The following is a 26,489-nucleotide window of genomic DNA, read 5'->3' as shown; positions in this document are numbered from 1 at the left end:
GAATAGACAAGAATATCACTAATAACTCAGAGACAGGAAAGCCAGATCATATTTGGAAAATGACAATAAAAATAATTGTTATATTGATCATGATAATGGCAGAATCAACTATTTATTGTGGGTGTACAATGTGCCAACTCTGGCTCAAGCACTTTCTTTCTATTATCCTATAAAGTTGATAATTATTTTCCCCATTTTCCTATTGAGGAAACTGAGAATTCTGATGCAACTTTACCTTTCCTGAGGTCAGAAAGTTGTTAGTATTTCCAGGATTTAAACTCCAGGTCAATCTGATTTTAAAGCATATATTCTTAACCATTAGAACCTACTAGAGAATGGACTTGAGGATATGGGGAGGGGGAAGGGTAAGATGTGACAAAGTGAGAGAGTGTCATGGACATATATACACTACCAAACGTAAAATAGATAGCTAGTGGGAAGCAACCACATAGCACAGGGAGATCAGCTCTGTGCTTTGTGACCACCTAGAGGGGTAGGATAGGGAGGGTGGGAGGGAGGGAGATGCAAGAGGGAAGAGATATGGGAACATATGTATATGTATATGTATAACTGATTCACTTTGTTATAAAGCAGAAACTAACACACCATTGTAAAGCAATTATACTCCAATAAAGATGTTAAAAAAAAAAAAGAACAGTGGTTCTCAGACTATTTGAGGACTGCTTTACAACGTTAAAAATTATCAAGGACCCCAAAGAACTTTAATTTAGTATGTAATATCTATTTATATTTACTTTATTACATATTAAAACAGAGACTTTAGAAATAGTCATCAGTTTCTTTTTAAAAATAAATTCATTATATGTTAACATCAATAATATACTTTTGTGAAAAATGACTGTATTTTCAAAAAAATTAGTAAGAAGGGTAGCATTGCTTTATATTTTTTGTAACTCTCTTTAATGTCTGGCTCAATAGAAGACAGCTAGATTCTCATATATGCTTTTGCATTGTCTGTTGTGAATTCACACATCCTGTAAAACTGGATGGAAACTCCACTGTACACTTGTAAGAGAATGAGAGTCAAAAGGCAAATAACATCTTAGTATTATGAAAGTAGTTTTGATCTGTGTATCCCCTAAAGGGGTTTCAGAGATCCCTAGAGGTGCCCAGAACACAACTTGAGAATTGCTAAATACATTAGGATCATTACAAATGTATTGATTCCATTGTAGGAAATATTATGTGCAGAGAAGAAGTGGGAAGTGTAGAGTAAAACCAGACCATGTGGATATTGTTAAGGAATGTGACTGTTGTTCTGAAAGCACTGAGAAAACCATAGATGACTTTTAGCTTGATCAGAGCTTCATGTGGGGAAAGTCAGTCTGTCAATAAAATGGGTACAATGGATTGGAAAGAGGACAGAGAAAAGGCAACCAGTAAGAACACTGTAAAGAGGCAGTATAGCGTAGTATATCTTAGGATTTTGTGAAAAATAAATGTGTTAATTTATATAAAATGCATAGAACAAAGCCTGCTCCACAGTAAGCACCGTCTGTGTTATAAGTACTTGGGTACTTGTAGTAGTAGTTGTTGCTGTTGTTGTGCTATTGCTATTATTACTAATATTAAATGAGCAGTAATAAAGCCTGAACTAGGCAGAATTGGAGAGACATTTTGCAATAAATTTCAAAAATGTATCTGCTGATTGGATTTGGGGGTGAGAAAATTAAAAATGTGAAGATAGTGATGTTTTGCCATTTGACTAGTATAGGGACCCAGAAAGTATATATTTTGACACAGAGTTGATTCTCAATAAATACTTGAAAAGATGCGAGAGAGTGGGGAGGAATGGAAAGAAGTGGAGGCTTTGGGAGCAAGGAGGGCAATTTCTGAGCCTTGTGATTTTGAGATGCACATGATGAGGTCCTTAAAATAGATAAAATAGATAAAACCCAGGACCGTATATCAATTCATGTCCCTCCTGTGCTTTCATCTCTTCAGAGGTTTTTCATCACACCTTGGATTTTATTCTAATTTCTTATAATAGCCTATAGGCCTAATATGTAATGGTTCCAATTGCCTTTCCAATGTCATCTTGGGCTATCCTCCCTTTCCATTATTTTGGCCCAATAGGGTTCAAGGTTCCTTGAACCCTCCAAGCTGTTTCCCAATTTGGGATATTTGAACTTTGTTCCCTGCCTTGTAATGCACCAGCCATCACACCAACCCTTCACATAGCTGGATCCTTTGAATTAACTAAATGTTAACCTCCTTGAGAGCTCTTCCCCGAGGATTCTCCCCAAGTCTCCCTCCCCCTTGCATTCTTTTTTCTCACTGAATCCTGTTCATTATCTTCATGGACTAACGTTTCATGAGGACAGAGACTTTGTATTTCATTCATCATTGTTGACTTGGCACCTAGGGAAGGTCTTCAGATATAATACATATCTGTTTCATGAATAAATAAATGGGATCCAGGAGAGAGGTTGAAATAGAAAGAGAACATTAAAATGTAGAAGAGTCCAGGGCTTCCCTGGTGGCGCAGTGGTTAAGAATCCGCCTGCCATTGCAGGGGATACGGGTTCGAGCCCTGGTCTGAGAAGATCCCACATGCTGCGGAGCAACTAAGCCCATGCGCCACAACTACTGAGCCTGTGTACCTAGAGCCCGTGCTCCGCAACAAGAGAAGCCACCGCAGTGAGAAGCCCGTGCACCACAACAAAGAGTAGCCCTCGCTCTCTGCAACTAGAGAAAGCCCACACGCAGGAATGAAGACCCAACACGGCCAAATAAATAAATAAAATTAATTAATTAATTAATTTTTTAAAAATGTAGAAGAGTCTGTGCTTTCTTTTGAATTTGTTTGTACTGATATATTAAGTTAGCACCAATAAGCCGGTCATATTTAATGGGAGCATCTTGATCATGTTTGACTTCAAAATTAGATGTGCCTCAATTTATGAAATCTCTTTAATTATATTTACCCATGTTGTCAACTGGAACAGTAAGCTTTAAAAGTTGCTAAGGTAGAACAAGAACATAATGCTCCTTTACAAATGGCAACAGCCTATCCCTTACCCCAAGTCCCAGTAATGGATGACTCTCCCTGCTTCCACATTGCAGCTCCTTCACCTAGTAAGCTAGTCTACCTCTGTGTGTTCAGAGGCCCAGTGATGTGTTCTGGAAGAAGAATGGCAGATTGACTCAGGTACATTTTCTGACTCCGCCACTTATTCATTGGGTTGACCTATTAGCAGGTCTCATCTTTGAATGGTGAAAATAAGTCTTCTCTTAGAGGAATATTGATATTTCCAGTAAAGCATCTAGCAAAAGAAGGGCATAGCAAAATAAATTTTAGGTTCCCCAGCTATTTAGTCACTTGATTGAGAGTATAGAGTTTTTGTTTGAAAATCATTCTCTCTTCGACTTTCAAAGTTGTTGCTTCACTGGTTTTTAGGGACCAGTGTTGCTGAAGAAAATTCCAGTGACAGTCTGAAAGTTACTGCCATATAGATGGCTGGTGTTTTCTTCCAGGAAACTTTTAGGAACTTCTCTTTAGCCTTCATGTTCTGAAAATTCACAATTATGTAGTTGTGGGTCTTTCTAAAATAATATGGATACTCAGTTGGTCCTTTCAGTCTTGAAGACACATGTTCTTTAGTTGGGGGAAATTCTCTTCAAATATTTCCTTAATGATTTCTTTACTTTTGATTCCCTAATTCACCCTTTCTGGTACTTCTATTAGTTAGATGTTGGGCTTCATAGAATAATTTTCTAATTCTATTATCTCTAATATTTTTCTGTCCTACTTTTTGTGCTACTTTTTTCTTCAGCTTTATTGAGGTATGATTGACAAATAAAAATTGTGTGTATTTAAGTATACAGTGTGATGTTTTTACATATGTATATGTTGTGAAATGATTACCACAGTCAAGCTAATTAGCATATGTATCACCTCACTCACTTTGTGTGTGTATAGTGAGAATACTTAAGATCTACTCTCTTAGCAAATTTCAAGTATACAATATATTATTACTAACTATACCCACCATGCTGTACATTAGGTCTCCAGGATGAATTCATCTTATAACTGAAAGTTTTTACTCTTTGATCAATATCTCTCCATTTCTCCCATACCCCAGCTTCTGGTAACCACTATTCTACTCTCTGTTACTATGAGTTCAACTTTTTTTTTTTCAACTCCATGTGTAAGTGAGATCATGCAGTATTTATCTTTTTGTTTATCTTTATCTCTTAGCTTATTTCACATAGAAAAGTGTCCTCTGGTTTCATCTGTTTTGTTGCAAATGGCATGATTTCCTTTTTTCTAAGGCTGATTAATATTCCGTTATATATATCTACATATATATATGTAGATATATAGTTTTTAGGGACAAATATATACAGCTGTCCCTTAGTATCCAAGGGAAATTCGTCTGGGCCCCTCCCCCACCCCCCCCCCCCCCCGCCATGGATACCAAAAATCCATGGATGCTCAAGTCCCTTATATAAAATGGCGTGGTATTTACATATAACCTACATGCCTCTTCCTGTATACTTCAACTCATCTCTAGATTACTTAAAATATTTAATGCAATGTAAATACTATATAAATATGATGTAAATACTAAGTAAATAGTTGCTGGCACATGGCAAATTCAAGTTTTGCTTTTTAGAACTTTCTGAAAAATTTTTTTCCAAATATTTTTGATCCTCAATTGGTTGAATCCACTGCTGTGAAACCCACCGAAATGGAGGGCCTACCTTATATCACATTCTCTTTATCCATTCATCCATCAACAAATACTAGGTTGTTTCCAAATCTTGGCTACTGTGAATAATGCCGCAACAAACATGAGGGTGCAGGTATCTCTTGGAGATACTGATTTTATTTCCTTTGGATATATACTCAGAATTGGGATTGCTGGGTCATATGGTAATTATATTTTTAATTTTTTGAGAAACTTTCCATAATGGCTATAATAATTTACATTTCCATGAACAATGTACAAGGGTTCCCTTTTTTCACATCCTCAACAACTGTTGTTATCTTTTGACTTTTTGCTAATAGCCGTTCTAACAGGTGAGGTGACATCCTGTGGTTTTGATTTGCATTACCCTGAGCATTAGTGATGTTGAGTATCTTTTCATGTACCTACTGGCCATTTGTATGTCTTCTTGGGAAAAATGGTTATTCAGGTCCTTTGATTTTTTTTCAGATTTTGAAAGGTCTTTTTGTCGTGTTTCTACGACAAGTCTATGTCTGTGTGAAATCAGATGAATTAGCAATATGGTTAGTTTGAGTTCTGCTACCATCAGGCTGGGCATTTGTTGAGCAGGAAATATATGCAGTTTCAGACTGGAGATAACTATTCATCATTTGGCAAAGTTGAATCTCCATCGTCATACTCAGAGTGCTCAGATTCAGTAAATAGAATCCCAGCACTTGATGTTTCCAAAGGGGAATGTATGGTGTACTTTTCTGTTTGTTTTTGTTTTGTTTTGTTTTGTTTTGTTTCTTTTCAGTTATACATATACATGTATCTATTCTTTTTCCAGGTCCTTTCATCTTGTTTTAATCAGATTGTTATTTTGCTACTGAGTTGTATGAATTTCTTATATATTTTGGATACTAACCCCTTGTCAGATATAACATTTGCAAATTCTGTCTCCCATTCCATAGGTTGCCTTTTCATTTTGATTGCTTCCTTTGCTCTGCAGAAACTTTTAGTTTGACGTAGTCCCACTTGTTTATTTTTGCTTTTGTTGCCTGTGCTTTTGTGCCCTACTTAGAAAAACATCATTGTCAAGATCAATATTAAGGAGCTTTCCCGTATGCTTTCTTCCAGGAGTTTTACTAATTCTGGTCTTACATTTAGTTGATTTTTGTATATGGTGTAAGATAAGGGTCCAGTTTCATTCTTTTGCATGTGGATATCTAGTTTTCCCAATACCATTTATTGAAGAGACTATCCTTTCCTCATTGTGTATTCTTGACACCTTTTTCAAACATTAGTTGATCATACATGCATGGCTTTATTTCTGGGCTCTCCATTCTGTTCCATTGGTTCAGTTCCTTGACTATATCTTTTAACCTTCTAATGATTTAAAAACAAATTACCAAATTTTTTAATTCTATGAGTTTTTTCTTATCCTCTATTTTTTTCCTTTTCTATGGCTTCTTGTTCTTCATTTGTAGATTTATTCTCTTCTTAAAAATATATTTCTGCATGTGCTAATTAGGATTTATTTATTTCTATTCCTAAAAGTATATCTGTTTCTCCAGATATGTTTTAATTTTTAATTAAATCTATAATTTAATTTTTAATATTTATCTTGATCATTTTTGCATTGTACATTTTACTGAATTGTCTAGATGATCTTCTATCACCCATTCATATGTAAGAATGAATCAACAGAACAGTTGAATGAACATGAATAGGACTGATCAGCTGGCTGGTTCCGTAGTAGACTGAACAGGCAGAGAGATGATCTTGTATTTTGGACTCTCTGTATACCAGAATGCAGAGCACTTTACTTGGAAGACCCAACACTTGCCTTCGTATCCACTCCAGACTAACTAAATTATTTTTCCAAAGGGAAGAACCTTCTATTGCATGATCCTAGGGCGGGATAGGGAGAGGAGTTAAGCAGTGGGGCTAAAGGGCAGATGAATCTATTTTTCTCTCTATGGGTATTATTTTAACACCCCCAACCCCTCATTTTTTAGCCTTTATCCCACATCATTTGGGTGTTTCTAAGTCCTAAGCCTCTCCAGGTTTCTGCAATGTAGATGGGTACCCTTTTTGGTAGTGCCACCTCTCTCCTTCATCTGTCGTTATCTTTCCATCTGCTTTTCTTCTCCCAGAAACACATGAAATCTATAGTCCACTTAATGACCCTCTTTATATTCTCTTCATTATTGTGAGGTTGTATCTGCTTTGCGCCTTTATTATCATTTTAAAGAGATCTTGGGGAAAAGAGATGATAAATGTTAAGTTCACTATTACCCTTAATTTTTCCTTTTCTGCCTGTCCTAAATCAAAGAAGACCATCACCTTCTTCAGAGACGAAGCCACCCTCTCTTAGCTGGTCTACTTCTATATCTTGGAACTTTGTTTTAAAGTAGGGAAACCATCTTCTTTGACAGTTTGAGCCTCCACTTTTCCCCAATTATTCTGAGTTTCCCTGCTTTCAGGTACTGTCAGCTCCCTGTTATGCCTTTAAATCTTGGAATATTCAGTCTTATTTGATGTGTAGGTGTATAATGTTCTGAGTAATAAAGAAGTAAATCACCAAAAAACACAGAAATGGACCAACAATTTTTTTAAACAACAAAAAGTCCAAAGATTTCTTTATAGTTTCGTAAGTTCTCACAAGACACTTCAAACTGAACAGATGTTATGAGAGAAAATGATTCTGATGACTGTTTAGGTGTTCTTTTCAAAGAATTAGGGGGATTATAGCTATTCGTTTTTTTGACATTTAGTATGTACTTACTCGAGCAGAAATTTCCAAAGGAAAATGTAAGCGGAACTATGATGGCGTTGTTGATTAAGAGTCAAGTCAAGCTGGGTTTGAACCCCAGGTGTGCCCCATTCTACTTGCTCTAGAATAATTAACATTGCTGAGCCTTGGTTGCCTCACTGATAAGTGCTATTAATAATATCTCCTTTGGGACTTCCCTGGTGGGACAGTGGTTAAGAATCCGCCTGCCAATGCAGGGGACACAGGTTTGATCTCTGGTCCGGGAAGATCCCACATGCCGCAGAGCAACTAAGCCCGTGCGCCACAACTGCTGAGCCTGTGCTCTAGAGCCCACGAGCCACAACTACTGAAGCCTGCGCGCCTAGAGCCCGTGCTCTGCAACAAGAGAAGCCACCGCAATGAGAAACCCGCGTACCACAATGAAGAGTAGCCCCTGCTCACCGCAACTAGAGAAAGCCCGTGCGCAGCAACAAAGACCCCACCTAACCAAAAATAAATAAATTAATTAATTAATTTAAAAAAATAATATCTCCTTCATGGGGTAGTCATGAGCAAGAGAGAGAGTGTGTACATAAAGAAATGAGGACAATGCCTGGCCCATCAAGTTGTACCAGACTTGATTTTGAGGTAAACAGCTTTTATAATTTCATTGCTTACCAACTTCTTTAAAATATGGGGAAAAAAAGACCCTTCTTCATAGACTCCATGAAGATTGTGTAACTCTACTAGCCTTCGGGTTAACTCTCTAATGTTTCTCTCAGTGCCTATGCTTTTGTCTAAACTTTTTCTATTTACTCAGCCTTCAGAGTATTACAAAACTGAGGCATGCCACCATCTAGTCAATATCATTTAGCTCCAATGAATGGACAAACAGTAATGACTCCTCCAGACTGTTTGTTTTGCCATTTTAATAATTACTTATTGAAGAATCACTGGCTAATCTATGACATGACAGGTTTTGATGTCTCCCAATTATGGGCACATTATGCAATCTGTGAATTAGCGCTCTAGTCCTTTCCTGTGGTGGAGATAGACTTCGCAGCTCCTTAGTTGCCTAATACGGTCAAGTCCAAGAGCCTGGAAGATGGGGTTCTTTTGACAACATTCACATTCATTTCAAGGGAAGCATCAATATATTACAAGGTGGTGTGGAAATACGCAAATGTTGCTAAATTTGTAGGAATGAATTTATTTCAAGCGTACTAGTTAACAACTGTTTACAAACTTGGGAAAGAAAAATAGTTCTAATCTTTCACTTAACAAACAACTCTTATTGAGCCCTGCTGTATACACAGTGCTGAAATGAACCAACAAACTGCTGATGAGACAGAGTTTTTAATTGATGTATCTATTTAACAAACTTTTATTTTGTGTGTCAGGCACTGTACTTTAGGCACTGGGAATCCAATGGTGAAAAAAAAAACAGATATATTTCTGTCCTTTGTAATTTACTGTCTACTGGAGGAAACTGTTACTAAATGAACAGTCATAGACATAAATATAGAGCTACATTTTGATGAGAATGATACAGGAAAGATGCCTGGTGCTAGGAGGGTAACATAGTAGAGGGGCTGACTTTGCATTGGCAAGAATCCTTCCCTGCTGAAAGGATGACTAATCTGAAATGTGAAGGATAAGGAGGCATTGACTCTGGGTGGAAGAGGAAAGAGCATTCCAGGCAAATGCAAAGGCCCTGCAGTTGGAGTGAGTGGGGAGCTTTCGGGGAATTTAAAGGACAATGTATTTTGACCTAGACGACAAAGGCAAGCGGATGTGTGTGATAAAGCTCTAAATTCCTTCTCTTGTAATACTGCAAGCTGCCTTTTTAGTTTTGCTTTCATTCATCCCTTTATTCATTCTTTGATTCATTCAGGCATTAAACAAATGATTATTCCACGTCATTATTCTGTGGTAGGCACTGTGTTAGGTATAGATACAACAGTGAGTAGGTCCACAGACCCTGGTCCCAAAGATCTCACAGGAAAAGAGAAAAGGATGCCCAGGGATCACAGAGGAAGAGCATTCACCTTGGCCATGGATTATCGAGATGAGGATGAGAAGGAAGAGAATTTTAAGCAGAAGAAAAAGTATGTACAAAGGTCCAGAGGCAAAGGAATGCTTGGCAAGGTGGGAAACCTTGAGAAGCTCATTGAGGCTTCTAGTGTAGACTGTGAGGTTCTGATTGGATGAAATGAAGGTAAAGAAGTAGGCAGTAACCGGTCCTTAAAGGGTCCTTTAAGCTGTGTTGAGGGTCTTGGATTTTTTTTCCCCTGAGAGTCACGAGGACCCACTCAAGGACTTTAAGCAGGGCATTGGCATGATCGTATCTGTACTTTAGGATGATCATATTCATGTCAGCATGGAACATGGAAGATTGTCTAAGAAGCTACTGCAGGAACATTGCTGAGAGATGACATGGCCCAAGTTAAACTAGTGGCAGTGTAAATGGGTAGATGGGGACAGATTTTATGACTGTCAGGAAGCTGGAATTTATAGGACTTGGCATCTGACTAAATGTAGGGTAGAGGAAAAGGTATTAAAAATGTCTTTGGTTAAAAATGGTTTTTTGGTTTGGGCAGCTAGATGGAAGTGGGCACTACTCAAAAGATAGAAAACACAGAAAAAGGAGTGAGTTTCTTAATCGGTGTGTTTCTTGATCTATAAAGTAGGCATTATTTCACTCATCTTGTAGGGTTGCCTATATTACACTAAGAACTAAATTCCTGGCACAGAGATGTCCAGCAAAGAGCAGCAATTACTTCTATGTACAAAGTTACATAGAAGCAGTTAGCCGTCGGTAGTGGGAGACCAAGCATATCAGAGGAGGTACTGCAGGGCTATTGAACTGGGCCTGAAATGATGAGTAACAAATCACTAGGGCATAAACGGAAGGAGGGGTGACAGGGAACATTCTTGGCAGAGCAAGACAGGCACGGAGCTCAAAGGTCTTCAAGAAACTGGAGACGGCCCACTGTTCCTGGAGCATAGGATTTGTGGAGGAGATGGCAGACATTGAGCTAGAAATCTAGGAATTCTGGAAGCTCTGTAAACCAAACTGAAGAGTCTGTCACCCCTAGGCCAGCATTTGCCAAAATTTTTCTGCAGAATATAAATTTTCTATAGAATGTTAATATGGTCAAATTAATATGGAAAATTCTGGTTTAAACAAAATTAACTTTATTGCAGGACTTCTCAGAGCTTTTTAATTGGCATTACAAATCTCCAACAGAGGGATCTATCATTTTATTTTTTCTCAAATTCCATACCTCTTTTCCTGGAACACTGATTAGCACCTCAAAAAACACTAATGCTTCCGTGTCATTGGGTTTAGAAAACTCTTTTCCAGGCAATGGGGAACCATGCAAGGATTTAAAGCAAGCAAGAAAGGACCAGATCTATCAGTTATAAAGGTCGTGCTCACTTAGTGAGGAGGATGGACTGGGAGGGAACTGAAAGCTTGATGGCCTTAAGAGTTGAAATGAAAGAATAAAACCTCAAATTCGTATATGTCAAAAGGGGGCAGTGGCGGACGGGATACATATGTGCAGTAGCGTGAGCGTGCTCGTGTGTGTGTGTGTGTGTGTGTGTGTGTTTTGATAATATTTTGGACACTCAATGCAAATGCTGCTTGTAGCTTGTAGACACTAAGGAAAGGCTTTATCAAAAACTATGAAATTCTTTATCGATGTGATAAATCGTTATTTCAAGGGTCTTATCTATTTGTGATGCCTTTTGATCCTCCTATCATCCTATTAGAGACTTTTAAAATCAGTTTCCCCAACCAAGTACCAGAAAAGTTAAGAGACTTGCCCAGAGCTCCAGAGTCGGGGAAAGGCAGACTTGGCCTTACCTCTTCTAACTTCAAGTCCAGGGCTCTTTTCATTCTCTCATTACCCCTCTAAGGTAAGACTTGAGCTGGAATTTGAAGGATACTTAGGATTTTCCTAGGTCGAGCAAATAAGCAAAATCTTTTTAGCTAGGAGGAAAAAGAAGAAAGGACACAGAGATAGATATATGCATGACATGGCCAATAGTCTAGGAAGCGTCCATGAGTCCTCCCAGCCTTCAAGGCAGGGCCAGCTCCATGGTGCAGTGACATGTCCAGTATATATTACTCCTATGCCTGTGCTTGCATTAAAGCTCTGCTGTCAGTCTTAAAGTTCCCAATACTAAGAACAAAGGGCCCCATGTTTTCATTTTGGATTGAACCCCACAAATTATGTAGCTACCCCTCGATCAAGCGTGTCATTTGTCCATTTTACATTTTGAAGCTGTTCTTGCTCAGCTGAATACTTCTAAATTCTTACATTGTGGTTAATCTACACTTGATTAGTCTCTTATGGACACATAAGTTTTAGCATTTATCTTTGCAATTGAGGTGTGAGTTGCTTCCCAGTACCTAAAAAGGCTAGTGCTAAGCACATAGCAGGTAGGTAATGCATGATTGATGTTGAATGAATCTATGCCTCCATCATGAGCCCACTGACATGAACAGTTTCACAGTTACTTGTAATGGAACCATGTCTTTGGGTTAGCTTAAAAAAAAAAAAAAAAAAGGAGGAATGGGGGCAAGAAGCACATCTGCCAAAACAATTCAAAAATGAGAATTGGAAAAGTGAATAAACCTGGCGTCCATGTGGACATCAGAGCACATAATAATGACAGTCTGCAGTGCCTCATAACAACGGCTAACATTGTTTAGGTGTGTATTATGTGCCATGGACTGTTTCATAATATTTTATATATATCAACTCATTTAATGTTTACAACAACCCTTTGAAGAAGATACTATTATTGGTATTTTGCAAATGAAATTGAAGCACAGGGGGATTAAGTAAGTTGCTCAACATCATACTGCTAGGAAACATCGGAGCCAAGATTTGAACTCAAGCTGTCTGGTTCTCAAAAGTCCTGCCTTCAACCATTCTCCTCTTATACTTTAGGGACCCATCTTATATAGAAGTCTCACATCTGGCCTTACCTCAGTACTATTAAGAGCTATGTATGTGTTAGCTATTATTAGTCTCCCTATAAAAATATAGATGGGAGGTAGTGACAGTGTAATTTTAAACTTGCATTCAACTTGGGGCCTCTCTTTGGTCCTAGGTCCTTTTTTCTTCCCCCTTCTTTTTCTGTCCATGAAATAGATGTGATGAGTCAGCAGTTGGGAGCAAGAAGTGCTCTACACTATGTTTTCTTCTGGGGAGAGAATTCAAAACCTTTATTAAATTCTCAAAAGGATCTGTGACCCCCAACACGTTAAAGTCACTGCTCCAAGGCCTTATGCTACTTTTCAGATGTAAATGCATAAACTTTTGTTATCATACTTCGTTCATTCTTGTAGTGCTGCAGATGCCAGATGGAAATTACAGAGGTCTCTATTTGAGGGATGTTTAATGTAATTATTTTCACTCTGTATTTATTCCATAAATATTTATGGAGTTTTTTTTTTTTTTTTTAATATTTATTTATTTATTTATTTATTTATGTATTTGGCTGTGTTGGATCTTCGTTTCTGTGCGAGGGCTTTCTCCAGTTGCGGCAAGCGGGAGCCACTCTTCATCGCGGTGCGCGGGCCTCTCACTATCGCGGCCTCTCTTGTTGCGGAGCACAGGCTCCAGATGCGCAGGCTCAGTAGCTGTGGCTCACGGGCCCAGTTGCTCCGCGGCATATGGGATCCTCCCAGACCAGGGCTCGAACCCGTGTCCCCTGCATTGGCAGGCAGATTCTCAACCACTGCGCCACCAGGGAAGCCCAATGGAGTTTTAAAATATACTCAGACTTGCTTATAAGTTCAAGGTCCATCGAGCTCTTGAATTCAGCTTCTAGAATTTCTTCCTCTAGTATAGTGATGGCCAGGGTGTTATCCTTGTTTGTGCAGCACTTTGTATTTATGAAAATGTTTTCCCACGTGCTGAGCTAAGTTCACTATGTGATATGTCCTCTGGCTTCCAAAGGTGCCAATACTTGGAAATTTCCTTCCAAGGAAGGAGAAAGAGGCAGAATGTGGTGGTGTAGGAAGAAGATGATTGACGCTGATTCTCAGTGAGCATAAAGGCTGTCTTCCCAGACCTCTGCAGCCTTGGGTCAGCGGGGAATGATGCAGGCCCTTCTGCAGCTCTGCCTGGCCCACCTCAGAGCAGAAAAATGGAGATGAGGAAGATGAAGAGGATCAAGGAGCTTGCATATTTCAGTCTTACCCAGGGTTGGCCCCTGGGACTTTTTTTTTCCTTCCAGTTTCATTGAGATATGATTGACATACAGCACTCTATAAGTTTAAGGTGTACAGCACAATGATTTGACTTACATACATCATGGAATGATTTTCCCAATAAGTTTAGTGCACATACGCCATCTCATACACATACAAAATTAAAGAAATAGAAAAAAAAAAGTTTTGTGTGTGATGGGAACTCTAAGGATTTACTCTTAACAACTTTTATATATAATGTACAGCAGGGTTAATTATATTGATCAGGTTGTACATTACATCTCTAGTACTTACTTATGTTATAAATGGGAATTTATACTTTTTGACTACCTTCATCCGATTCCCTCTCCCCCTACCTCTTGCCTCTGGTAACCACAAATCTGATATTTTTCCATAAGTTTGTCTGTATGTTTGGTTTCTTTTTTTTTTAATTTATTTTTTATTTTTATTTTATTTTGGCTGCATTGGGTCTTTGTTGCTGTGCGCGGGCTTTCTCTAGTTGTGGCGAGCGGGGGCTACTCTTCATTGCGGTGCGCGGTCTTCTCATTGCGGTGGCTTCTCTTGTTACGGAGCACAGGCTCTAGGCACGTGGGCTTCAGTAGTTGTGGCACACGGGCTCAGTAGTTGTGGCTCGCGGGTCTAGTTGCTCCACGGCATGTGGGATCTTCCCGGACCAGGGCTCGACCCGTGTCCCCTGCACTGGCAGGTGGATTCTTAAGCACTGTGCCACCAAGGAAGCCCAGTATGCTTGGTTTCTTGTTTTTGAAGTATAATTGACCTACAGCACTATGTTACTTCCTGTTACACAGCATAGTGATTTTTTTCTATATGTTTCAAAATGATCACCACCATAAGTCTAGTTATGATCTGTCACTATACAAAGATATTACTTAGTTATTGACTATATTCTCCACACTGTACATTTCACACTCACGACTCTTTTATTTTGCAGCTGAAGTTTGTACCTCTTTAATCTCCCTCACCTATTCCTTTCCTCCCCCTAGCCCTCTCTCCTCTGGTAACTACCTGTTTGTTCTCTGTATCTATAACTCTGTTTCTGTTTTGTTTGTTTATTTGTTTTGTTTTTTTAGATTCCACGTAGGAGTGAAATCACACAGTATTTGTCTTTCTTTGTCTGACTTATTTCACTAAACATAATATCCTCTGGGTCTATCCATGTTGTTGCAGATGGCAAGATTTCATTGTTTTTATGGCTAATATTCCATTTTATACACACACACACACACACACACACACACACACACACACATATATACGCCATATCTTTATCTATTCATCTGTTGAGGGGCACTTGGGGTGGTTTCCATATCTTGGCTATTGTAAATAATGCTGCAATGAACACAGAGGTGCATATATCTTTTCTAATTAGTGTTTTAGTTTTCCTTGGGTAAATATCCAGGAGTGAAATTGCTGGATCATATGGTAGTCCTATTTTTAATTTTTTTGATGAATCTCCACACCGTTTTCCATAGTGGTTGCAGCAATTTACATTCCCACCAACAATACATGAGAGTTCCCTTTTCCCCATATCCCCATGACTTTTAAAAGAGAGTAGTAATTTCTCCCCTTGATATTGCCCTTAAAGTACTGGGGAGTTAAGTCAACTTAATTGTCTAATAACTTGCTATTTACCCTCTTAAAAAAAAGTAGTAACCGGTATGTGCCAGGCACTCTACTAGGGCCAGATATAGTGCAGAGAACAAAAACACCCCTGTCTCCCTGAATATTATGTCCTCGTGTAATAATTAAAGCCAAAAAATATACTGTCAGGTAGCAACACAGGGGCTGGGGTTGCTGGTAGGGAGGGGTGCTATTTTACCCTATATAAGGTGGTCAAGAAAGACATCTCAGAAATGTTGATTATGGAGCGACAGCTGAATGAGGTGAAGTTCTGAGCTACGCTGCTGACTGAAGGAAGGCGTCAGGCCAGTGGGAACAGCAGATGCAGAGGTTCCGGGGTGGGAGTTTTCTTCCTGGTGTGTTTGGCAGACAGTAAGGATGCCACTGTGTCTATGTGTGGGGTGGAGAGAAGGAGGTTGAGACAAGAGTTGGTGATGCTGTAGGTGAGAAGTGAAAAAAAAAAAAAAAAATAGAGCTATAGCAAGGGCCAAACCTTGCCAGCATTTTAAAAGAGTATTACTCTGAATGTGTAGGAAGCCAATAAAGGGCTTGGAGCAAAAAAGTGACATGACGTGATTTGCATTTAAAAAGCCCATTCTGCCTGCTGCACAGAAACTATTCTGTAGGGGGGCAAAGGAGGGATCGCATACTCCTTAGAGTCTATTGAAACTATCATGATGAGATGCGTTGGTAGTTGGAGCGTGGTAGTAGCCGTGGAAGTGGTGAGGGGTGGTTGGATTCTGGATGCATTTTGAAGTTAGAGCTGGCAGGATTTGCTGATGGGCTGGAAGGATGTAGGGAGTGAGAGAGGAGTCGAGGAACAGGAGGTGGAGCAGGTCTGGCGGGGGCGCCATTAGGGATTGAGCTGCCTGGTGGATAGCAGGGAAATACCAGATCAGCTGTTGGTGTTATTAGCCTGGGGGTCAGTGGAGAGGTTTGTGCTCAGTATTCATTTAGGAGGTTTTTTTTTTTAATTTAACATCTTTATTGGAGTATAACTGCTTTACAATGGTGTGTTAGTTTCTGCTGTATAACAAAGTGAATCAGCTGTACGTATACATATATCCCCATATCCCCTCCCTCTTGCGTCTCCCTCCCACCCTCTCTATCCTACCCCTCTAGGTGGTCACAAAGCACTGAGCTGATCTCCCTGTGCTATGCAGCTGCTTCCCACTAGCTATCTGTTTTACATTTGGTAGTGTGTATATGTCAATGCCACTCTCTCACTTCGTCCCAGCTTACCCTTCCCCCTCCCCGTGTCAAGTCCATTCTCTATGTCTGCGTCTTTATTCCTGTCTTGCCCCTGGGTTCTTCAGAACCATTGTTTTTTTTTAGATTCCATATATATGTGTTAGCATACGGTATTTGTTTTCCTCTTTCTGACTTACTTCACTCTGTCTGACAGACTCTAGGTCCATCCACCTCACTACAAATAACTCAATTTCGTTTCTTTCTATGGCTGAGTAATATTCCATTGTGTATATGTGCCACATCTTCTTTATCCATTCATCTGTTGATAGACATTTAGGTTGCTTCCATGTCCTGGCTATTGTAAATAGTGCTGCAATGAACATTGTGGTACATGACTCTTTTTGAATTATGGTTTTCGCAGGGTATATGCCCAGTAGTGGGATTGCTGGGTCGTATGGTTTTATCATCAAGTGAGTGGCAAGCCATGAGATTGGACGAGGTCACCACGGATGGGACTGTGGATAGAGAAATCTGAGAACTTTCAACTCTAGGGTGCTTGTAGAGGTCAAGGCAAGCAGTGAGGAGGAACAGCAGATGAGCTTGAGGAGTGTGCATTGAGGTAACAGGAGAATCAAGAGAGGGTGGTACCTGGGAATCAGTGAAGAAAGTGTGTTTAGGAAGGAGGGAGCACTCAACTATACACACAAAACTGTTTTGCATGCAAGTGTTAAAGACAGTGGTGCATCTAATTCAATAAGTCTTCAGAAATCACGCCACTGATCATGTGACCACACATTTCTACTCTCTGATACAATCTAAAAGACTGTAATAGTTTTCAGCCGGATTCCTATAACTGTACCTTTAAATTTCTCCACCTTTAGTGTCTGTAATAAGAGTCCAGATACCCAGCTGTGAAAATTCCTTTTTTAGTAGTGGCATCTGGTTATTTGGCTTCTTCTACTGACTGGCATTGAAGCCATAGGTGTTGAACTAAACAGTTGGCTTATTAGGGCGGTAACTATACAGTGACTGAATTACATCTTTCTTGCTATCTGGAATGTATTGTTATGTTGTATCATCTTAGCACTTTTAGAGTCTTGATCTTTTATCATTTTATTAATTCAGCTTACTAGTTTTAGGGGGAAATGCAGATTGGGTTCAAATTTACTATTACATATAATATATATGTACACATGTGGTTATGTCTATATATTTTTTCATATTCAGTTTGTATTACTTTAAATAGTTGTGAGGTTCATCAGATTAAAGTTGCTTGGTTTGGTTTTAGTATTACTGTCTAATTCAAGTCCTTGATAGATGAAAATTTTCCTTTGGAAGAATACGATAAAACTCACTTTGTGAGTGGAATAACACTTTTGGAATAGTTCCTCTATACTTGTGCTTTAGCCACTAGGCATGTGCGGTTATTGAGCCCTAAAAATGTGCCTTTTCTGAGAGGCGCTGTCAAGTGCAAAATGCACATCAGATTTCAAAAACTTGGCATTAAAAACAAAAGTGTACATATATCGTTAATCATTCTGTATTCTATATATGTTGAAATCAATTTTTGACATATTGGGTTAAATAAAATATTTTCATTTTGGTTTCAAAAAATTTAAACATCATTCAAATTAATTTTATCTGTTTCTTTTCAGTTGTTAATGTGGCAACTTGAAAAATTTACAAACAAAAATGTGTCTTGCATTGTATTACTTTTGGGTAGAGCTGTTCTGTGCATTTGATAGCATACACATTTACATCAGTGTCTCTCAATTTTCAGGTGTGCACAAAATGATTTTTGACCTTTTCAATACAAAGTTTCATCTAAAAAGTATTTCATAACATTCAAAAAAACCTTTTCTTACTACAAAAATGATACATGGGGACTTCCCTGGTGGTCCAGTGGTTAAGACTCCCCTGCTTCCACTGCAGGGGGCATGGGTTCAGTCCCTGGCTGGGGAACTAAGATCCCACATGCTGGGCTGTGCAGCCAAAAAAAAAAAAAAGATCTAAATTTTCTTTGACAAGAATATGAACCACAAGGAAAACCACTGTTAAGTATTTTCATATATTCCTTTTGACATACACACATTTTTTTGACCAAAAAAGGGGACATACAATTGACATACAGCATTGTATAAGTTTCAGGTATCCAGCATGCCTTGATGTACATCATGAAATGATTATCACAATAAGTTTAGTGAGCATCCATCATCTCATATAGATACAAAATTTTAAAAAAAACAGGAAAAAAATTTTCCTTGTAATGAGAACTCTTATGATTAACTCTTTTTTAACAACTTTCATATATAACATGCAACAGTGTTAATTATGTTTATCATATTGTACTTTACATCTCTAGTACTTGTTTATCTTATAACTGGAAGTCTGTACCTTTTGAAACATCTTTCTAAAGTATTCAATTCAGTGGGTTTTAGTATATTCAGAGTTGTGCGGCTATTGCCCTTAAGTAATTTTAGAATATTTTCATTATTCCAAAAGGAAATCCCAAACCCATAAGTAGTCACTCTTATTCCCCCACCTCAGCCCCTGGCAACTAATCTACTTTGTCTCTATGGATTTGCCCATTCTGAACATTTCACATAAACGGAGTCCTACAATACATGGTCTTTTGTGACTGGCTTCTTTTGCTTAGTATAATGTTTTCAAGGTCCATCCATGTTGTAACATGTATCAGTACTTCATTACTATTTATAGCTGAGTAATAATTCTTTATATAGATATATCACATTTTATTCATCCATTTATCAGTTGATAAATAGTTGGGTTGTTTCCGCTTTGGGGATATTATGAATAATGCTGCTTAGAATATTCATCTACAAGTTTTTGTGTGAATATGCGTTTTCGGTTCTCTTGGGTGTATACCTAGAAGTGGAATTGTTGGGTCATATGGCAACTCTGTTTAACATTTTGAGGAACTGCCAAACTATTTGTGGTTGCACCATTATACAATCCCACAAGCAGTGTGAGGGTTCCAATTTCGCCACCTCCTCACCAACACAATAGGAGTGATTTTCAACTGAGAGGCTATTCATTTCTAAGAAGTACAGATCAGACTCTAGTGGTGGGTGGTTTGGAAAAAGACCTCTAAGTTTCTGTTGTGACCTTGACCCACCCAACAGACACACATGCACACACACACACACACAGAGCCAGGCTCCTATTTGTTTGACTTTGGATATATTATTTCTCTCTACTAGCCTTAGTAAAATAGAGATAATTTACCTCATAGGGGCTGTTGTTAGAATTAAATGAGATAATGCTAGTGAAACCTTTTGCACAGTGCCTAGTACATAATAGATGCTCGGTAAGCATTAGCTATTAATATTATATCAGTGGCTCAATAATTTTCGTCGGATCTAGGAGCCTTGCAGGGGCCATCACTCACAGATCCACTGTGGCAATTTCATAACCAGCCTGAAGGGGATCAAACAAAGGTATCAGGTTTCCTCTGAAGGCTGTGGGAATGTTCTATGGTAAAGGTAGGATTTTTAAGAGTTATTTAAATTATGGCCAAAGTTTGATCAGATGGTGGAATGTTCTGGAATTTGACACAGCTTGGGAGACTTAGTATCGAGGAATTGAAAGGAACTTTGCACAGGTAACACATATAAGTAGAAAGCTATATCAGCAATTAATGTATTTCTACTGTTGGAGCGGTAAATGTTTAACAATCAGCTCTCCCACCCCCCAGCTCCACCCCCCCAGAAAAGCCAAAGCCCTGATTTTTATAGGTTTTTTTTTTTTTACTTCTATGATATAAATAACCCACCATGGCAGATTTCAGATTTTAAGCTACCAACATGATGTCACTCAAAGCAGAGCTGGAAAAAAGATGTGTGTAATCGACAGAATCAGCTCTCAACAGCCAGCACGTACCAGCTCTAGCATACCAGTTTCTTTTCATAAATTGCTGGACTTGGATAATTGAGGGAATGTTGTACTCAGTGAAATCCACTAAGTATCCAGAATCTAGAATTAATACAACATTTTGAAGGCAAGATGTTTTGTTTTCTTCTCCTAGGTTAAATGCCATGTTAAAGGCTCACTCATGTGGTATTTATTACACGTTGTAACATGCACAATAAAGAATTGCAAACCTTGCTAGAAACTCAAGAGGTCATCCTCTGGGCAGTCAATGCAAACCACCTCAGAGAGACAGTTGTGCATTTGGGGCTGAATGATCCTAGAGAGGGATTCCATAGGATTCCATGATAGACAAACGTGATTAGGTCTGCACTTACATAATGTGAAAATCAAGAAAGGATAATCCTAATTCCTTCCACTTGCACAGGACTTCGTGGCTTATAAAGGGCTTTCTGCAAGATGGTAAAATCTCTTATATCCAGTGCCTAGTCCTCGTTAAGACAGATTGCTAGGTGGTAAACTCAGGTTTCTAGGTCACTTGTGTTCACATGACTGACTTGTAGTGCATCTCTCCAATTCTCTGCCAGCAGAGACCTCATGAGCCACTACCAGGAGGCCAAAGCGACATTTTAGTGAGGTCTGGCTATGGGCCAAGCCTGTATTAAGCACTTTCTTTGCAATGTCTCTGAAGCCACTCAACAACTCTGTGAAGTAGTTCCTATTATTTTCTTTCAATGTTGCAAATACAGAGGCTAGAGATGTTAAATTACTTGCCAAAGGTCATGAAATTCATAAATGCCTGAGCTGGGACAAAAAATCAGGACTGTCTGACACCTAAAGCCTATATTAAGAATCTCTAGACTGGCTTAGGTCAAAGGTTTTAATAAAATTGTAGATATTTAATGTGCTAATTGGACAGCATGACCTGCAAGTAGTTTCCAAGGTAGGCAGGGCTGACTTAACTGGGCTAGTGGTATGTGAGAGCATTGGGGGAACATAATAAAGGTGATGAAAAAAAGAATGTGTTCCTGTGCTGTCATGCTAGATTGTGTAACTTAAGAAGGCTGTGTATTTGTAATTGCCCTTTTCTGTGTAAAGCACAAGCCTGAATTAGGCCAGCCTTTCAGAGCATCCTCTGCTGCCCCTTTTGTAGCCTGTGGCCCGCTTTCCATAAATTGTAAATTAGATACTAAGTTCCATGATGGCAGAGACGACTGTACATCTTCAGCACTGATGTTGCTGAATCTTTAGTCCTATCCCAGTGGCTGACATGGTAGGTACTTAAATATTTGTTCCATAGTACTGGTGGTGGTGATAGCAAATACTCAGCAAGTGATTGCAGTATATTCTTTCCAAGTATTATCTCATTTAATCCTCATAATAACTCCATTAACTTTTTTTTCTCCCTAATTTATAGATTAAAAAAAAAAAACATGGCTTGGGAGATCTTGTAACTTGCTCAAGGACATAATAATAAGTGACAGAAAATCAGCTTTGCTTGATATCAGAGTCTTGACACTTAACATTATGCTCTGGTCTGTTAATTTATAATGTATTTGTTGTATCTCCAAGAAAGCTCATATTACTAAAATCAGATGATAGAATTTCAGTTCTGTGAAGAAAGGGACTCTGTTTTGTTTTAACTGTATCCCAGCACCTACAATAATTCTTGTCATATATTAAGTGCTCAGTAAATATTTTTGGTGCATATGCATGCAGGAATGGGTAGGACACTTATTTCAATAGGAATAGGAGTTACAAGCTAGAAACTTACTGGCTTACAACACATTTTGTTGTTGGGTTTGGGGGGGGCAAGAATTTAAATAAAGGTAGAGCTTTAAAACCTAAATATCACTGAACAAATTCAGTAATTTACTCATTCATCTACGAAATATTTATCTGCATTCAGTAAATATAATTGAGCATCTACTAAGTGCCAGACTCTTAATAGCAGAGATATAGTGGAATGGTTGACAATTATAAGTAAACAAATACTACAAAAGGCAAATGTTCCATGAAGAAGGAAAAAAAAGATGTTAAGACAAAATACCAGGGGCAGGGACTATGGGGAGGCCAGGGAATGCCTCAGTGAAGTAGGGACAGTTCAGCTGTGATGCTGAAGAATGCCAGGAACACGAGGAAGGGGCATAGGGAATGAATGGCATGTGCAAATGCCAAAAGCTTTTGGAAAGAACTTGGCACATTGGAGGAACAGAAAGAAGGTCAGAGCGTCTTCTTAGAAATGGTCTGTGTAGTCCTCTTACAACTACAGAATTGCACAGGGCTTCCTTCACTCCCTGACCTCCTTTACGGCACATCGTTGTGTTAAGGAACAAAGCCAACAGCTGTATTTTTCTTGGTTTTGGTTGGAGGGGATGGTTCCCCACTGCCCATAGCAGAAAAGAGTGGTTCACAAAATAGAAACCTTGGAATCTACTTAATCTACTTAATGGAGAGCCATCTAATTTGCCTTCTCACAACTTGTGTCTTAGGAAAATATTGCCTATACTGTTGAATAAAATAAATGCAGGAAGAATTTAGTAGGAAACAGGAAAGGGAAAATTTAGTAAACCCAGAGGCTTGATCTCTGGAGGGGACACTTCTCCCATTGCTTACAGTGGAAAATTCCTCAAGCACAGCCTGGCTAACGAGACTGGGCCTTCCTGATTCATCTTGCAACTGTGTTCCAATCTAGCCCACGTTCTAGAAAGATATGGGTGAGAATATCCCAAATACTACTCCAAGGTCTCCAGTGGCAACGTAAGGTCATTTCAACTCAAAGCAAGATGTCTTCTCGCCGCTTTAAGATGAACTTAGCTTTTCTCCCCTTTCCCCTCCCCCCCCCCCCCCCCCTTATGCCTACCTGCAAGAGAAGCTGGACTGTGTAACTACAGGTGAGCTGACCTCTGGAGCCTTGGTGATGGATATAGCTCACCATGTGAAGAACCAGCCATGGCAACTGGAGCTGAAGCGGATTAAATCAATTTGCACCAGTCTTCATCTGTTCCTGGAATTCCATATGTGAATTTGGCACAAATCGTCAAACAAGTAGGAAAGACTTAACCAACAGATGAGAATAAAATGGAATCTACTGTAAGATGAACTTCCCCACCCCAAATTATATCAAAGAATATTCCTCCTCTCTTCTCCCAGAGATATGCGGTTGCTTTCTGGAGATGAGGACAATGCCAGTTTCCACCTGCCAGAAGCATCTGTTCTTCATGGAAATCTAATGGCAATTCCCAACCTCAGTTAAGGACTTGTTTTCCCATTTTTTTTTTTTTTTGACTTCAAATACTTTCTGAATTGTGTTAGCCGAAGCATTGTATGTATATAATTAACTCACAGGTCCCTCTGGGCTCATCCAGCTAAACTGGTGGAGCTTAACTGAGCAAAACATTCGCGGATGTCTCTCCCGAGGTCTCTCCCTGCAGTGACACCCACTGAAACGAATGCCTTCTGCAAGGGGAAATCGGGGGCATTTCTTTTCCAAACTGGCTTTCTAGTGATTTGGGTTGCTTCAGAAATGATTGTAGTTGTTTCATAACAATAGCGATCTCATTTTCTTTCAAATATGGAATTTGCGATTTGCGATTCGGGAAAAATGGGGGTTGCGGTGGCATTCTGTATTTTCCTCCTAGTTGAAGTAGGAAGATAGGCCTCTTTTTGGTATTCACTGGATCTTTGAAATTCCCTCAGGGAAGCAGTGGCGCTCTGCTGGCGCAGGGCTCCACTGTACCTTTCACGTGGAGAGCAAATGTCAGCGGTTCCTGCAGTGCTGTGTCTTCACAAGCAAAACCCGCAGGGGGGCCTGGAGCTGTTTGTCCAAAACTAAGTGCAAAGGGCTAGGGAACGTGGACTTTTTCAGACTGACTATGTTGACAAGATTCATACCTCAGCCCTCTTCCTCCCTCTGCCAGTGTAGACGCAGACGCCTACAGGTAGAAGAGGTTTTAGACTCTGTTTGAAAGGGAGAAGTCAGGTGTGATCCGCAGAAAAGTTCTGGCCCCAGCTCCCCGATCTATTCCTAGCGCAGAGAGGGCTTAAGCTAGGCTATGAGCGTTCTCTCCTCTCTGTGTGAGGCTTCGATCCCCAGGCCTCGCCCTTGAACTTCATCCAGAGACCACATGCATTATGGAAGGGTGAGCAACAGGGACCGGGATGTAGACTTGCTGCCTACCCAAGGGAACCCACTTCTCTTTGCGGTCCTGAAGCACAGATGTCCGGAGAAAGGCAGTGAGCTAGGGACTCCGGGTGCTGGAGTAAACGCCGCCCCGAGCTGCGTGGCGCTAGGGGGAGGGAGGTTGGGAAGAGCGCGTCTACGCTCTTCACGTCAACCTGCAAGCTAGCTGCTCGCTGCCCAGGTGCGGGTTCGCGGCTGCGTGCGCCCCACTGCAGCAGAGAGCAGCCGCAGCCTCGGCCTCGGCCACCACCGCTGCTGGGGAAGAGTCCTGGGGCTGCTGACGCGGTTGGGAGGAGCCTCGCCTTTAATGCACCAGCCGCCTCCAGCCTCCTCCTGCAGCAGCAGCGGCGGCTGCGAGTGCGCGCGTGTGGGTGTGAGGGTGAGTGCGCTGGCGCCGGCTGCAGCGCCCTGCCCGGCTCCCCGCCGGCTGCCGAGCCCCCGCCAGCTCGAGCCGCCCTCCCGTGGGACCAGCACCCTCATCCGGGCCGAGCCCGCCTGAATCCTGCCCCTGCCATCTCGCCACTGCAGCTCGGGTCCAGAAAGGCACCATTTTGTCGCGGCTGCCCGCTCTCCCAGGGGGAGGAGGGATCTCTTTTGCATTTCGGAGCGGCTGCCAACGAGGGGAACCTGTTGGGCATCTCCCCAGCCCCGCTTGTGAGCGCCTCCGGGGCGGCGGGCGGGCCCAGACCCCTCGGGGCACGGCGCATCTTGGCACCCGGAGGCAGCGGAGGCAGGCGCAGCATCCGCGCCGGGCACTGGAGCTGGAGTGAGCGCACCGCGGGAGGAGCCGCCGCAGCCTCGGAGATCCCGGGCGGAGGAGGTGACAGCTCCATTGCCGGGTTTTTATTTTTTTTCTCTCTCCGCCTCCCCGTCTCCTCCTCAGGCTCGGACCATGGTGCAGTCCCACTGGCTCCCCTGCCCCCCTCTCCTGTGAGACTGGCTGCGGGGAGGGATCATGGATACTTGTCTGCCGGCTTCTGTTTCCCACGCAAGTAAGCCTGCTGTCAATGGAGGAGGACATTGATACCCGCAAAATCAACAACAGTTTCCTGCGCGACCACAGCTATGCGACCGAAGGTAACGCCAGCCCCGCCGCATTCCGCCGCTGGGGAAGGGCGCAAGTTGCGGATCGCTGAGCTCCGCGGGCAGCCGGGCGAGTAGCGGCGGAGACTCCTCCGGGCCCCGGGGCTGGGGCGGGGGCTCGGCTCGCAGGGGCAGCTGCGGGTGCGCCCCACATCCATCCGGGCTCCGCGAGGCGAGCCGGGCGTTCAGCAGCAGGTGGACCCGGCGCCCACGGGAGTTAAAATGGCCCTCGGGGATGAGGTTTTTCAGGGTGGGGCTCCCAGCTGGAAAAATGACCCCCCAAAAGGCAGATGACCCCCTCCCCGAATATGTATGCAGGGGTCGGGGTGAGGGGAGAGATAAGAAGGAAGGGGGCCTGAGAGGACCGTGGGTCCGCCCCTCCCTGAGCGGAATGATGTGTCTCTCAGTGGCTGCAAGGGTGGGCATGGTTTCATTTCCTGCCCGTTCATCTCTCCGGCCGGGTTACCTGCTTAGACAATCAAAAGCCCAAAAGGCCCGTTGAAAAAGGGCGAACCCCGCTCCCCTTGGAAGTGCATTAGCAAGATATAAAAAGGTGGCTGGAGAAACAGTGCTGGGGCGGCGAGCGAATGAGTGTGACACGTGGGGCGAGCAATGCGATCAGTGGGGCCTTTAAAAATCACCATTATGAATTCTGCAGCAGTAGTTTCTGCTGAATCAACAGCCAGCAGAAAGCAAGAGGGTTCAGTAAGCTGAGCTTTGCCAAGAGGTGAAATTGTCGTGTCTCTCTCTCTCTCCCTCTCTCTCCCCCTCCCCTCGCCACCCCCCAGCTTGTTCTGACATTAGCCTGAGTGAGGTGCAGGCAGGAAAGGAAAGTCAGCA

General features: G+C 41.1%; 1 protein-coding gene across 6 annotated transcripts in view; it reads left to right on the top strand.

Moving 5' to 3' along the window:
• Positions 1 to 26,489, top strand: part of PPP2R2B (protein phosphatase 2 regulatory subunit Bbeta) — a 466,791-nt gene that overhangs the window by 143,808 nt on the left and 296,494 nt on the right. For 2 of the 6 annotated variants that reach the window (XM_036849101.1, XM_036849105.1), the window contains exon 3: positions 25,450 to 25,643. The exons of 1 other annotated variant lie outside the window; for it this stretch is intronic. In XM_036849101.1, the coding sequence (XP_036704996.1) occupies positions 25,450 to 25,643 (194 nt within the window). 3 more of the 6 variants (XM_036849103.1, XM_036849104.1, XM_036849107.1) reach the window with 3 other exon arrangements.

Source organism: Balaenoptera musculus, chromosome 3, assembly GCF_009873245.2.
Source record: "Balaenoptera musculus isolate JJ_BM4_2016_0621 chromosome 3, mBalMus1.pri.v3, whole genome shotgun sequence".
NCBI lineage: Eukaryota > Metazoa > Chordata > Mammalia > Artiodactyla > Balaenopteridae > Balaenoptera > Balaenoptera musculus.
The sequence above is the reverse complement of the archived record's forward strand: the minus strand, read 5'-3'. Positions and strand labels throughout refer to the sequence as shown.